The sequence below is a fragment of the Peromyscus californicus genome, unplaced genomic scaffold (genome assembly GCF_007827085.1).
Source record: "Peromyscus californicus insignis strain IS unplaced genomic scaffold, ASM782708v3 Scaffold_7__1_contigs__length_154581171, whole genome shotgun sequence".
NCBI classification, from domain to species: Eukaryota; Metazoa; Chordata; class Mammalia; order Rodentia; family Cricetidae; genus Peromyscus; species Peromyscus californicus.
This window is the reverse complement of record NW_026294595.1, coordinates 47477891-47494155: the sequence shown is the minus strand read 5'-3', so window position 1 is coordinate 47494155 and position 16265 is coordinate 47477891. Positions and strand designations below refer to the sequence as shown.

The 16265-nt window shown below is 44.5% G+C and overlaps 1 protein-coding gene across 1 annotated transcript in view; it reads right to left on the bottom strand.

Moving 5' to 3' along the window:
* Myo3b (myosin IIIB) overlaps nucleotides 1–16265 on the bottom strand; it is a 352122-nt gene that overhangs the window by 69904 nt on the left and 265953 nt on the right. Inside the window, exon 30 of the mRNA XM_052723122.1 lies at nucleotides 16101–16197. Coding sequence (XP_052579082.1) covers nucleotides 16101–16197 — 97 coding nt within the window. The remainder of the gene's footprint in view (nucleotides 1–16100; nucleotides 16198–16265) is intronic.

The following is a 16265-nucleotide window of genomic DNA, read 5'->3' as shown; positions in this document are numbered from 1 at the left end:
CTCTGCGGTCCTTCTCTTGCATGAAGGTCTTGGTATTCCACATAGAAGGACCTGGAGTAAAAGCTGATGATTTAAGAGGCAAGGCCTGATTCATGTGACTTGAAAGCCCTCTCCAATTTGGAAGCTGCCATGAAGCCGTGCTCTGGGCCCTGTGTTCAAGTTCCACTTTGGGCAAACATCAGCAGTTGTTGCTCGTTATCTCCCCTGCTGGCTTCCCTACAGAAGCCTCCCATCACAGGAGGGAGCAAATGTATCAACTCAAATATGTTTCCCAGCTTCTTCTGCAAATGAAGGCAGCAATGAAATGTAGGCCGAAGGCATGGGTGTGCTTCTGGGGAGATCCTTTTAGGGAAAGAACACGGCCATGACAGATGAAAGGCCAGCAGTAGCCAATTTTTTTAATGTTCTTGAGAGGCCATGAAAACAAAGAAAATGGAGAACGTCGGCCTTGCTTATTCTTGATCTTCTGAGCCAGTTCGAGAAATTGCCTCCTCTGGGCTGCCCATGACACCAGGAAAACACACATTTGTTAAAGTCACTGTAATCTAGGATGTTTCTTGAAGCAGGAAACAATTCCTAACTATTTTACAAAATATCCTCTAAAGTATTTTTCATCACTGTAGGGTCAGGAAAGGGTGAGCTTTCTACTAGTATGTGAAGTTGTGTTGGGGCCTTTTCAAAGGTGCAGCCTGCCTGGCTGCCTTCCTTCCTTCCTTCCTTCCTTCCTTCCTTCCTTCCTTCCTTCCTTCCTTCCTTCCTTCCTTCCTTCCTTCCTTAATTCTTGGTGTGTTTTTATCATGTCCTGGGGGTTCAGATGCTGATCTGTGATCATTCCCCACATTATTATCATTATCATTATGGGCAGGTTCTCTGAGCCTGGAGTTCATTGATTGATTAGCAAGAATGGCTGGCCATCCAGCTCTGAAGACCCACTTGTCTCCACTCCCACACTCTGCCAGCACGGGCAGGCCACTGTGCCTGGCTTTCACTTGGGTGCTGGGAATCTGAACTCAGGTCCTAGGGCTTGAGAGGCAAAGCACTTTCCTGACTGAGACCACTCTCCAGCCCCTTGATCTGCTTTTTAATATGTGTGTGTACAATGCACACTCAGTATATATACAGAGTACACTATATGTTTTGCAGTTTGTAGAGTTTAATCTCCGCTGGTTTCCATGGGGAAACACGGTGGTTAAAATCCCCCAGAGAGTCTGAGGAAGGGACACAGGGCTGTGTCTCTAGGTGTCCCACAGTTTCCCTAGTGAATCGAGGAGAGTGCCACAGCAAGGCAGAAAATCTTCACAGGTGCTGAGTGATTGAAAGTGTGACTTTGAGGTTCCAGAAACCACAGCTGAAACTGGGTATGGGAGCAATGTAATGTTAAAATGGGGTCATGACTGGTGTTTAGGAAAAAAACAAGCAAACTACAACTTCCTTAAGTACAGGAAGTCGATCATCACAGGAGGCAGGGGGCTGAGAGCTTCACTTCCGGCCCTCAGCATTTTATGCACACTGACTCCTGCAACTCCGGGGATTTCAGACATGGTTTGGTCTAGCAGGGTCTAAACAGTTCAGGTTTCCCCAAATGTTAGCTCATGGTGGAGAACAAAGCAAACATCCTCAGACCTTCAAGGTTTTATCATTACTGGTATTAGGGGTTTATCACATTCTGTCTCCACTCTTCTTGTAGTTCTACCTAGTTATATCTTAGTGAAAGAAAACTTCAGACTTCAAAACATAGATATGACATCTCTGAGGCCGCTGTGCCTCATGAAATTAGTGGCCTAAGAAGTTAAAAAAAAATGTTAACATCTAAGTTCAGATCAACACTAATGATAACCGGAGAAAACCAGCTTCCAAGGACAACTTATTTATATTGTGTATAAATTGGTATATCAAAGTGACTCAGAAAACATTAACCCCATTTTGTAAGGAGCTCAAAGTAAAATGGAAAATGATCTTATCTCAAGTTTTACGTTCCAACTTTGAGTCTAGAATTTCACTAGGAATTCTCCTCCTCTATTAAGCATGGAAAAGTCAATAACTGTCAAGCAGTCGTTTTCATTAAAAGGAGCAAAAGTGATGAAGAAACTCAATATTTCCGTCTTTTGCAGAAGAATCCCAAGGTAACAACAGTGAGTTTCAGGCCAGTCAGGGCTACACAGGAAGACTGACACACCCATGATACAACTCCTGTGCCTAAGACCCAAGAGATATCTTGGAAAGGGGGCAGAAAGACATCGGGACATCTACTGTGAGATTGGGTCTCCTAGAAAGGACAGGGAAGCGTCACCCATGATACCTCAACAGTATGGTCGCCTAAACAAGACCTGAATGTGTATACCACCCATAGAGATGTTCACATGGAAGGGGAAGTCTCAGGGGACCTCACCCGTAAGACAAAGAACTACAGGCAACCAAGGAATGCTGAGAACAAGGGAAAGAGTTTTCTCCAGGGATAAGCCCTGTAATTGGTCTGCCAATGCCAAGTGGTCAGCCCTGAAACCATAAACATACAAGAAACACTAGGTAGACTGAGTAGGTTTTAATGTATGTATGTCTATCTGCCTATACATATGTATGTGTATGTATAAAGAGGCCATGCTTTTGAGAGGGGGCAACAAGGGGGAATATATGGAAAGAATTGGAGGGAGGAAAGGAAAGAGAGAAATGATGTAATTATATGTTAATTTTAAAATTAAAATTTGATAATACATAAATAAATACAATGAAGATTCCTTCATTTTTAACATTTTCCTTTATAATGAGGATGCCTCTTTGGCATTTCTGAGAAGCTGTAGGTCTACTCCATTTGGGACTATGTGGGTGTCTTCTAGTCTCAAGGCTTTAGATCTAGTCCAAAATTTTTTTAAAGAACTTTTGAAGGTCATTTGGTCACTTATTGGGATCAAAGGCAACAGCAATCTACAAATAGTCCAAAAATTGTGACAAAGAGAGTTTGAGAGACAGCTTGGCAGTTAAGAGCACTGACTGTTCCTCTAGAGGATCTGGGTTCAATTCCCATCATCTACACAGTGGCTTCCAACCATCTGTAACCCAGTTTCAGGAGATCCAATGCATGTATGCGTGTGTGTGTGTGTGTGTGTGTGTGTGTGTGTGTGTGTGTGTGTATGTGTACATGTGAACTATGACACAGGACAAAAAGTAGTTACTTTTCTCATTCAGTTATTTAATCTGTCTATCAAGTTAGAAATTGACAATCTTCAGAATTGGTCAGTTCTCATTGATATAGGAACTCTTAACCCAAGAGTCTGATAGGAAGATGCCTTTGACCCGCAAGGGCACATTTGCCTGTTTGTTTGGAGGTGGGGAGTGCACGGATTTCTTTGGCTTCTTAGAGGTAACATGTGATGGTTTGAATGAAAATGGCCCCCATAGGCTCATAGAGAGTGGCACTACTGGGAGGTGTGGCCTTGTTGGAGTAGGTATGGCCTTGTTGGAGTAGGTGTGGCCTTGTTGGAGTAGGTGTGGCCTTGTTGGAGTAGGTGTGGCCTTGTTGAGGAAGTGTGTCACTGGGAGCAGGCTTTGAGGTTTCAGATGCTCAAGCCAGGCCCAGTGTCAGTCTCTCTTGTTGCTGCCTGCAGATCTAGATGTAGAACTCTCAGGTCCTTCTCCAGCACCATGTCTGCCTGCATACTACCATGGTTCCTGATGTGATAATGGACTAAAGCTCTGAACCTGTAAGCCAGCCCCAATTAAATGTTTTCCTTTTTAAGAGTTTGTCATGGTCATGGTGTCTCTTCACAGAAACAGAACACCGACTAAGACATGATAGAAAACAGCCTGCAAAGATCTTGTAAAATCATCCAGTCGACTCTTCAGAGTACAGCAGAGCAGACAGTCACTGGGGTCAAATGCTCAGAACTGTCTGGATAGCAAAACCTCTCTGTAGTAAGCATTGGCGCCCCCTGTAGGCCAGCAGTTGTTTACATGGGTATCTCTAGGCACACATGGGTGAGTTTGAGAGGATACCAATCTTAAGCCTCTTCTACACAGAAGCAAGAATGTGATGCCAAATTTCCAGCGCCTTTTCGCAGCCTAAGTAAAAACTGCCCGATGAGGTGGAGACTTCCTTCACAGCCTGAATGAAAGGATGCAAATCTGGGGTGAAGAATGAGCTGCCTACATGAGATGAGGCGTCCTGGCCAAAGGGCAATCCAAGTTGAAGATCAGAAGGCCGAATATGCTTGTGAGTCTGAGCTGAACTGTTCGGGGCATGCGCAGATACGTCATTGAGGAACAAACAGAATGGATACACTTTGTAAAAGGATCTGGCCCTCGAATAGTCTGTCCAGGACAAGTACCTCAAACATTCAGGCCCGGGGGAATGAGTCAGTATGGAAACTTTCCTTTGGAGGATGAATCCATTAAGAGCAGAAACAAACCCAGGGCTCTCTGCTCTTATCTGATTTCTGTACAAATGCAGAGTCTAATACTTACAGCGGGAGTGCGCCCACTGGGAGCGCCCAGCCATTGTGTCCCGGCACACAAATGTCTCCTTTGAAATGAAGAGCTCTGAGCTCCTCTGCATTTGGTTCTCAGACCCGTTTGAATTTGTTCTTTAAATAGACTGCTTAGCAAAGACGCCTGGCATGGACTTAATGAAAAGAGATATCATTAATTCTCGCCTTAAAAGGATGAGGCTTTGGGAATACCAAGTCTTCGTGTTATTAGGTCAGCGGCTGTGGGCGGGCTGTGCTTGCTGCCCACTGCTAAGCACCCTCAGACCTTTCCAGATGGTGATGAAAGCAAGCCGGGGCTGAGTCAGTGGGACTCTGACTCCTCTGCTCACCGTTTAGGTGGATTAATGACCCACAGACACCTTCAGTTACACAAGCTGCTTGATGTGGAAAATACCAGCTAACTGCTTCGGTGCGGCGCAGGTTCTAAGTGACAACCCTCTAAGGACCCGTGGAGCTGAGGGAACCAAGAGCAGTTTCAGCACGAGCCGAAGACTTGACTACTTCAGTGGCGGGAAGGAGACACAGACCTTTCAAAAGTGGCTCCCACTAGATCAAGAGGTGGTCACTAGGAGTCACTGAATGTGACTGGGGTCATGCAGGGGTCCAGGATCTGTCCTCACAGGGAGTTCAGATCTAGAATCTTGGGCCCTGAATTAGAATCCTCTTAATCCACCAGGCATCACACATACACAGAGATTTTCTCCTTCATAAGAAAAGGCTTAAATATCAGTGAAGCACCATAAACAGAGAGAGTACGGTTGAGGGGTTTGCGGGGGAAGCTGGGGGTGGTGCTCAGCTAAACTCCACTGTAACCTGAACCCAGATGCCAACGGCTCCTCAGGCGATGATGGTTGGGAGGAAAATCACGAATTTGTTTTTACTAGCCATTGTTTATTGTGAGTTCCTCCCCAATCATTGCTCTAACTACATCTATAGACTCACAGCTCAATTAGAAATAGATCTATTCTTGTTTAAACAGACAGTTGTGCTAGTTAAACCCAGCAGCGGTCCAGATTCAACACCTGAACCCTGCAACAGTATCCCTTCTCCCACACTACTTCATGTCCTTTCTTTTGTTTTTGTGCCTTTGAGTCAAATTAGGCCAGAATCCTGGAAACACTAAATCCTGGTCGGTGAAGGAATAATACAATAACTTGGTTACAATGGACTTCATAGTGGACAGTCGACCATATTGCTAGACAACCTTAGGAGGCTTCTGGAACCCTTAAGGAGAGTGTGAGCCAGAAGCTGGCCGAGGAGTCCTCACCCCTTAACGTCTTCTGAGAATCTGCCTCTCAGTTGAGTGACTAGGGCAGTTTCCTGGTTTGTAAAATAAGTCGAACAGAAATTTCTCAAAGGCCGCTATAATCTCCAATATGGGTAGTTCCCGTAAGTACTTGGTAGAGAACTCACTTGGGGAACTGACATATCACCATGGGTTACAAACATAACCACCCTGTCTTAAGTTAGGGTTACTGTTGCTGTGATAAAACACCATGACCCAAAGCAACTAACTCATAGAGGTTTATTTTATCTTACACTTCCAGGTAACCGCCAATCACAGGTGTTAGGGGGTTGTGGGGAGTGGGGGACCATTTTCCTCCTACTGGGCTACCTTGCCCAGCCCTGACATGAGAGTTTATGTCTAGTCTCATTGTAACGTGTTCTGCCATGTTCAGTTGCTGTCCCTGGGAGACCTGCTCTTTTTTTGAAGGGAAATGGAGGAGGAGTGGATCTGGGGGAGAGAGGACATGGGGGGAAGCTGGGAGGAGTTGGGGGAGAGGAAACTGCAGTTGGGATGTATTGTATGAAAGAAGAATTTAAGAAAAAAGAATAAAGAATTTATTTATTATTATTGGGTGCATGTGCCACTGTGTGAGTGTGGAAGTCACAGGATAACTCTGTGGAGTATTTTCTCTTCTCCCACCTTTATGTGGGTCCTGGGGATCAAACTCAGGTTATCAGGCTTGTGGGCAAGTGCTTTTACCTCTAAGCTATCTCACTGGTCCCTGTGAGGCAGTTTCTTAGTAGCTCACTAACGTGGGAGGGTCAACCCCACTGTGGGCGGTGCCATCCCAGGCAGGTGGGACTGGGCTGTATAAGAAAGCAGGCTGAGCAAGCCAGGGGTCATAAACCAGCTGGCATCCATCTTGGGACTGAAAGCCAAGTAAAGACAAACTAGACTCCTTCCTGTTTATGATTACATCTGTTTCTCAAGGATTGGGCTCTGCCCCACCTGTAACCTTAACCACAAATGGTTCTGCACTCCTGCTCCAGGAAATGACAACCATGCCTCTGTTTCAAAAAGTTATTATGACTACCTTGTTATGACCACCTTGTTATGACTACCTTGTTATGTCCACCTTGTTATGACCACCTTGTTATGTCCACCTTGTTATGACCACCTTGTTATGACCACCTTGTTATGTCCACCTTGTTATGACCACCTTGTTATGACCACCTTGTTATGACCACCTTGTTATGACCACCTTGCAACCATGTCTTTGTTTCAGGAGGTTGTTATGACCAACTTGTTATCTTCTGCTTCTGTAACTCCACCCATTTGCAAGCCAAATCCCCCATTCAGAAACCCTCCTACTCCTGAACTATAAAAACCCTTATCTTACCCATGTCCGGTGCTGATCTCTTGAACCCTGCCTTAAGGGAGAGACAGCCTGTGTATACAAGAAAAGAAAAAGCTTGCTATAGCTAATTGCTTGGCCACAATGATTTAGGTGGGTGGTCTTTCTCCTCACACCTGTGGGATTAACAGGGATACAAGCCAGTCAGCAGTGTTCTCCATGATCTCTACTCCTCCTTCCTTCCTCCATGATGGTCTATGACCTGTAAGCTGAATAAAGCCTTGCTTTCTTAAGTTGGTTTTTGGTCATGGTGTTTATCATGGCAACAGAAAGTGAGCCAGGACACAAAGGGGGACAAACAAAAGTGAAAATTAGGAGAATTTTTTTTTCAGTTCTACACACAGTCATGTGATCAAGTGTCCCCCATCCCTTATTTAATTTGGGATTACATTTGTCTTGCCCCTCCACAGTACTTGAGGCTGGCTACATCTTCCTTGGATATTACACTCATCATGTCTCTCAGACTTCAGCTTCCATATTGCCATCTGTTCTCAATTTCCAAGCCCAGGTGGGAATCACAGGTAGTTAAGAATCCTTTTCTCTCTGATTACAGTCATTAAAAGCATGTTATTACTCCAGAAAAGATGACGCTAAGAGAATCAAAAGACAAGCTGCAGATTGAGAGAAAATACATGGAAACTGACTCATGACCAGTATACAAACATGTAAAGAACTTTAAAACTCAATAAGAAAGCAAACAACACAAACTTAAAGTTGGCAGAGCTGAGCAGACGCTACCCTGAAGAAGGCATGTGGATGGTAAATAACCATATGAAAAGATGTTCCAGTCCTCAGGTCATCAGGAAATAGCAAATTTAAATGATAAATGATGCCACTATATATTTAATAGATGGCTCAAATCCAAGGTATTGACGACATCAAATACTGGCAAAGAATTCAGACCGTAGGGATGCTCACACATTGATTGTGGAAACACAGCATAGTAATAGTCACTCTGGAAGACAATTTGACAGTTTCTAACAAAGCAAAGATGCTTGTGCCACATAATCCACTTTTGGCCAAAATGAGTCAAAAACCTACTTCCATGCAAAGCTTGCCCAAATGTCTGTAGTAGTTTTATTAATAATTGTCCAAACCTGAAATAACTAAGATGTCTGCCAATTGGTAAACAGATAAACATCCAACAGAATAATACCCAGCGATCAAAACAAGCAAGCTAGGGCCATGATAAAACATAGCACAGTCCCAGGTGAACACTGATAATGAAAGAAACCAACCTAAAAAGGCTAGGCACTGCCTGCGTTCCCAATATATGACAGTCTGGAAAACAGAGCAACAATAAATAAAAAGTGAAGAGAGAAATCAGTGGTTGCCAGGGGCTTGAGCACCAGGAGGGAGGGAAGAATAGGTGGAGGTGAGAATTACAGGCCAGTGGGACTGTTCTAGAGCATATGATGGATAGCTGCCCTTATCCATTTGTCAAACCCCACAGAATGTATAATACACAGAGGGAACCTTGATGTGAAACACAGACACCAGTTAACAGTGTGTCAACATTGGCTCTCAAATGAATCACACGGAGGCAAAAATCATTTTTTTTTATGGTGATAGAGGTTAAGCCAGGGCTCCTGCATTGTAAGCAATGCCACTCCACTGAGCTGTAAGGAAGCCTGGAACATGTCAAAAACAGGAATACAGCAGGGAGGGGTATATGGAAATTACGTACTTTTCTGCTCAGTGTTCCTGAAACAAACAAAAATGACTCAAAGTCTATTAAGAAACAGCAGTTGGGTGAGGCACCTCACACCTTTAGTCCCAGCACTGGGGAGGCAAAGGCAAGCAGATTTCTGAGTTTGAGGCCAGTTTGGTCTACACAGAGAGCTTCAAACCAGCTGTGGTGTCTTGAAGGAGAATGGCCCCTGGCTCATATGTCTGAATGTTTGTTCCTCAAGTTAGTGGGATAGTTGAGGAAGGATCAGGAGGCACAGCCTTGTTGGAGGAGGTGTGTCACTGGGGCTGGGCTTGGAGGTCTCAGTTAGCTCTCTCTGCCTGTTGCTTGTGGAACTGATGTGAGCTCTCGGCTACTGCTCCAGCACCATGCCTGCCTGCCTGCCTGCCATGCTCCCCGCCATGATGGCCATGGATTCTAATTAAATGCTTTCTTATATAAATTGCCTTGGTTATAATGTTGTCACACCAATAGAAAAGTAACTAAGACACTTGCCAAGACTACATAGCAAGTCTTTGTCACACACACACACACACACACACACACACACACACACACACACACCCCAACAGTAGAAAAATGTTTCATACCCAATTTCAGGAAACAAGCAGAGGATGAAAAACGGTAACGCCCTTTCTACCATGAAACAATCGCATGACTGATTTTAAAGTTGAGTTTAAAATGTAATAAAGCAGGTGCCTAAGATTAACGGGGCAGTCTGCGTGCATTTCCTTAAGACATCACATCAGCTAAAATCAAAGCCTCTCTGGGCTCATTTCTCAGTCCTGCCGTGGACATCAGTCCCGGAAGCTGAGGGCACAGCACCGGCTCGCCTTCTCTGGCAGCTGTACCCCTGATGTCATCCTGGCAGTGACAGAAAGCACATCCCAAGCTAACTCTCACCAGGGAACACCGCCAAGGCTGGGCAGGAACAATCTAGGCAGAAATAATGTCCTAGGCTTTGTAATGAGCTTTTCCATAGGGCAGGGACAAGACCAGATTGTGGAAGGCTTTGTTTGAATAAGAATGACCCCATAGGCTCATATATTTGAGTGTTTAATCACTAGCACATGGAACTGTTTGAAAGGATTACAAGGATTAGCAGGTGTGGCCTTGTTGGAGGAGGAAATGTGTCACCAGGGGTGCACTTTGAGATTTTCAAAAGCCTTTGCCAGGCCCAGTCTCTCTCTCTCTCTCTCTCTCTCTCTCTCTCTCTCTCTCTCTCTCTCTCTCTCTCCCTCCCTCCCTCCCTCCCTCCCTCCCTCCCTCCCTCCCTCTCTCCGTCCCTCCCAGGATGTAGTTCTCAGCTACTGCTCTAGCACCATGTGGCCATCATGATGATAATGGACTAACCCTCTTGAAACTGTAAGCAAACCCCCAATAAAATACTGTTTTTCTTGGTTTTTGTTTGTTTGTTGGTTGGTTGGTTTTTTCTAATAAGAGTTGCCTTGGTCATGGTGTCTATCCACAGTGACCCAACAGTGACTAAGACAAGGAGCATGTGACCTCTGCAGTAGTGGCCTGCTCAGCTGGTCACTTTCCCTCCAGCCTCTACCACAGTCAGATCTCACTGGGTACCCTGGGTAGGGAGGGAGGTCTGGCCACATACACAGACTCTGTCCCTTTTTCATCCCTCAGATTCCTCTCACGTGCAGGCCCATAAGAAACTCTTGCTTCTGGACAGGGACACTGCAAAATTCTTTTCAAGAGCCCAGTTTTGGACACAGGCCTCAGTGAGGATTAAGGGAGGTGATGGCAGCTGGTGTTTGGAGCACTCTGTTGGAATTATATCTACAAAACAAAGGCAAACAAACCTCTGCTAGCCCAGGAGGCCCTGGGTGATCAGAATGTGACTGTCACTCACTGACACCTTGTTTCAGGTTGAGGGGTGTCCCTGTGCCTGACTAGATGAGTAAAGGAATTCAGACTAATTGGAAGGAAGAATTTAGACAAAGTTGAGATCAGTTTGATATCAGTGAAATTGCCAAGGGTCTGATTGCTTTTCCAGTTACTTTTAGTGGGTGATTGTTTTTCTAGGATTTCTTTTTATTACATGTCACAAAACTACCAGACAGCAAATCAGAAAAGCAGTCTATTGAAAACAAACAAACATCAAGTCTTTCAAAACAATTTGAAAATTGGTGACCCAAGACAGATTCTGGCATGTAGAAAGTGTTAATGATGATTTTAAAAATAAATATATGAATAAATTAAGAGAAGAACAAATGTCTGAGAACAAATCTTTACATAGTAAGATATATATATATATATATATATATATATAATAAATTAAGAGAAGAACAAATGTCTGAGAACAAATCTTTACATAGTAAGATATATATATATATAATAAATTAAGAGAAGAACAAATGTCTGAGAACAAATCTTTACATAGTTATATATATATATATATATATATATATATATATATATATATATATATATATGGTTAGGGTTAGAGTTTACATATAATCCTATTAAGTATTTAGCTGGTTGGATTAATAACAAAGTGATGGGTGCCTGCCTCTTTCTGAACATACTCATCTATTTGAGCAATGTATAGGCACGTGTGGGCTGGCAGGAGACAGTTCTTGGGCTCTTTAGCTAAGGGCCCTGTCCAAGTCCCATTTTTACAGACTGGTTTGATGGCTGCTCTGGAGCCCCAGACTGAGCACTTAGGGTTTATTTCCTGCCTCTGACCCTCCAGAGTCTTTCTGGAACAGTGGCGTCAGTCCCTCAAGTCAGAAATGAAGGTTGCTGGGCACTGCTGCTTCCTTACAAATGGTAAAGATCACAGTATTTTCTTTCTGCTCCCACGAAACCAGGTTAAAATAATGGGCCATCAAAGACAGAGAATTACCAAGGCATAATGATGTGTAACCCCAGCACTTAGGAAGGAGAGGTGGGTGGATATCTAAGAGTTGGAGGCCAGCCTGGGCTAGGTAGTGAGACCCAGTCTCAAAGCAAAACAAAAACCAGCAACAAAAGGAAACCACCTGCATCATAGGAACTTGTTGAGGGCGTGTTTTTATTAGTTACTTTTCCTCTTGCTGTGCCCGACACCTGGTGCCAGCATCCTGAAGAAGGAAGGGTTTATTTCAGTGCAGTCTGAGGACATGGCTCTCTCTGGTGGAGAAAGCATAGTGGCTAGAGTGTGAGTTGCCTGCTCACATTGTATTCGCAGTCAGAAAGCAGGGCAATAGGAATGCTGATGCTCAGCTCACTTTATCTTTCTTATTAGCCCCAGCCCATGAACCGGTGATGCCCACACTCAGGGTGACCTTGCCTCTTCAGTTAAACCTTTCTGGAAATCCCCTCTGACACACTCCAAGAGGTGTGTTTTCATAGTGCTTCTAAATCTAGTCAAATTGGTAATGAGCATTAGTCAGCATGACATTTTATCTAAGTTGCAGGAGACTTCAGTGCTGTTCCAACATTTTTTAGCATCTAAGTCTTTTCTATGGCATGCTTACTCCAGTAGAGTTTCCTCTCCTTCTTCCTTCCATTATATCTCATCATGACTTTAGATGCACCAGAAATCAGGTCAGAAACCTCATCCAGGAGGCTGAGGATGTGGCTCGGTGACAAAGCCTAGGCAAATGTGAAGTCCAGGTGACCTTCAGGATCCATAAACTGTGACCCCAGAGAGTTTAAAATGGACCTCAAGCCTGGGAACAGCTGGAACACAAGGCAGGAGGAGAGAAATACTATGTACCAAGTCAAAGGGCACAGAATGGGGGTTATCAGTCAAAGGGCACAGAATGGGGGTTATCAGTCAAAGGGCACAGAATGGGGGTTATCACGGACCGTGAAGAGCACAGGTGATTCTGACAGAGTAGAGGGGACAGCACAAAGTCATGACAGAGAATATGGAAGGCATGTCCACAGAGGAGAGGAGAGCTCAGGGATTCTGAACCACAGAAAGAGGCATCAGTGAGACTCAGAGCCCGAAAGCAAGACCAGCACAAGAGCACTGGAAGCCTTCAGTGACTCCTCAGAGTTGACTCTGGGGGGCAGCTGCGGGGGAAAGACTGGAGGGTACAGGAAGGGAATGGCGTGAGCAGAGTTATGCTTTAGAAATGCTCCTTAGACTTCCGTGCATTAGAGGAGTTGAAGGAGAGAAAAGAGCCAGGGAAACCACTTAGGGTGGAAGCCATTTTTATGAGTATAAGGGGAAGTAATAGTGATGGCCATTGACCCAAGATTCAGCTGTTTCTATTGGAAGGAAGGGACAGCTGTGGAAAAGTACCTAAGAGCCATTTCTAAACGTCAAATTTACAACTCCTTAGTAAGTCTGACTTCGGGGAGTGTATTTCTAATGACTAGAAAAATAACTATAATTCAACAAGTGTGTTTTACACCTTTGGTTAGAAATGCAGTATGCATTTATTCCTGAGCGATCCCATCGCAACTCGGTGCCTTACATTAAGAACTGGATTTCTCCACCACCCACCCACCCATACTGAGTACTTCTGTAGAAACAGCAAGTCACCACAGCCCCTGAGCACCCCTCACTGTGCGCCAAGCTCTGGGTAGTGCCTTTCACTAGCACTGGCTCATGGGTCCCCATGCAGCCCTCCTGCATGTAACTGCTGCCCCTCTCGGTTACAAACACGGATATGCAGGAGAGCTGCTCTGTGTGAAGGCTAATTTCCATTGCTGACTTTGGATTAAAGAGCGCAGGGGGCATTGGTAAAGTGCGTGGGGGGGCATGGCTTTGAGGGAGTTTCCAGGGGGGTTTAACTGAAGAGGAAAGAGCCACCCTGAAAGTGTGTGGCATCATCGTATGGGATGGGGTCTGAGACCGAATAAAGTGGGGGAGGAAAGGGGGGGATCCAGCAGAGCACCAGCATCCATCTCTCTCCGCTTCATGACTGTGGATTCCATGTGATCATTTGCCTCACACGCCTGCCTCCACACCTTCCTACCACTGCGGACTGTTTTACCTTAAACTGTGAGCCAGAATAAACACTTTGTCCCTAAAATTGCTCTCTGTTGGGAGTTTTGTTTATTTGTTTTGTTTTGTTTTCTCTTCTGGAGACAGGTTTTCACCAAGTAGCACTGGCTCGTTGGTCCCCAAACAGTCCTCTTGCATATAACTGCTGCCCCTCTCAGTTACGAAAATGCGCCTTTTGGACTGCGTCAGAGGGGATTTCCAGAAAGGTTTAACTGAAGAGGCAAGGTCACCCTGAGTGTGGGCATTACCAGTTCATGGGCTGGGGCCTGGAACTTTCTATGTAGACCAGGTTGGCCTTGAACCCACACAGATCTGTCTGCCTCTCCCTCCCAAGTACAAAATTAAAAGCCTGCACCACCATACCCAGCTTTTTATCAAAATGTGTAACTCATTTTGTCAAAATGACGAGAAAAGTAACCGATATATTACATAGCCTGGTTAACATTTCACAGAGAGCAGATATGTGAATCTAGAGAGGCTTGACTTTAAACCTGTGCTTCTAGCTACTCAACCACACTTACTTTTATTTCTAGGGAATTACATGTACTCTATTTGTTTTTCATGCATGGAGGGGGTACACATGCATGTGTAACCCAGAGGACAGAGTCCTGTCTCAAGAATACTATCTACCTCCTGTGAGGCAGGGTTTTTCATCGACCTGGAGCTCACCAACTAGTCTAGACCATAGGTGTGGCAAATCTGGGGATCCTCATGTCTCTGCCTCCCTCTGAGCCCGGAGTTTTTATGTGGGTTCTAAAGAGCAAACTTAGGTCCTCATGCTTGTGAGCCCAGCATTTAACTGACTAAGCTATGTCTACAGCCCAGGACTGCCTGGGTTGTAAAGTAGAACATGGCCACATTCCTGAACACTGCCTGGCTGTGAGGAAACACTCTGTCTGAAGATTTGTCATCATCTACTGCATTAGCCACGAGGAAGGCTCTACAATAGTGCGCACGCACATCCTATCTGGTCGCTGAGAGTACCAATTCCTCGTGGGCTGGAAGACAGGGCACATTTCAACTGTATTGCCCCTTCACAGTCCACTGCATTTTCACTGACTGAAAAACGGGTAAAGAAGAATTTTGGAGAGAGCTGAGAAATAACTACATCTTTCAGCAAAGCAGATCAGGTTGACATTGAATCTGACAACCATATTTGAAGTGGAGAGCCTTCTTCCTTTTTAAAAATTACTGTTTTATCTTAAGTGAATGGCGTTTAAGTGAATGCTTGGTGTCATGTATATATGTGTACCCTATGTGTGCCTAGTGCTCACAAAGGTCAGAAAATGTCACCAGATTCTTTGGAACTAGAGTTATGGATGGTTGTGAGCAAGAATCAAACCGAGGTCCTCTAAAGAGCAATCAGTGTTCTTAACTGCTGAACTGTCTCTCCAGCCCCAAGATTTCTTTCATTGAACTAGGGATATAGCTGTTCATAAATATTTTCTATAATCATGTTCAATATTTTATCTTCCAGAAGCACTGATTGCAGCTGCCCACGAGCCTGAAACTTACATCCACCATATTTCATAGCAACAAATTTTGAAAAGGGACCAGAATTCATTGGCACCAAAGACAAGTGATGAGGTGTCTGTCTTTTGCTAGGTAAATGGCCTTGCTACCCAGAGTGCAGAAGTATTTTCCAAGTCTATATTCATTGCTAAGCCAGAGATTCTGCCCTTGAATGAATGACTCTGCTACAATCTAGATATTTCTTTATTTTTGTTTTAACAAAAGAAGCTTAGGAACAGTTTCATAATTTCAGGATTTTACAAGGCAAGTATGGCCCTTGATATTCATTTAAGCACATGAGTAGGAGATAAACTGCTACCACTCATGTATGTATGAATGTATGTATTTTGGCTGTTTGAAGCAGAGAGTCGTGATGTAGACCAGGCTGGCCTCAAACTTGCTGTGTATCCAAGGCTGGTCATGGACCCTGACCCTCTTGCCTCTGCCTCCTAAGTGGGATTATACTACCATGGCCATCTTAAACTGCTACTTTTTGTTTGTTTGTTTGTTGAGACAGGGTTTCTCTGTGTAGCCCATGTTGTCCTGGAACTCTCTTTGTAGACCAGGCTGGCCTCAAACTCAACAGAGATCTGTCTGCTTCTGCCTCCTGAATGCTGGGATTAAAGGCATGTACTATCACCCGACGTAAGCTACTTTTTAATATAAATATTGTTCCCAGCTTTTAGGGCTTCCTGTTAACACTACATCATCTCACTAATTGGGTCCTGACTTCTAGAAAGCCCTTCACAAACAACTCACTGGAACATATACCAGCACACAAATGGTCGAACTACATGCATTTCAAATGTCTTCCTTACCAGGTTTGGGAGGGCCTTCACAGGGGCTTAGCCTCTGGTGAGCTGGAGCAGTGAGACATGTCCAAGAAGATGACACATGGGTCCCAGCAACTGAGCGCTACCAAAAGATTGAGTGAGAGAAGTGTCATTTCTATCCTCTGATGAAGTTGCCTTAAGGACATGCTT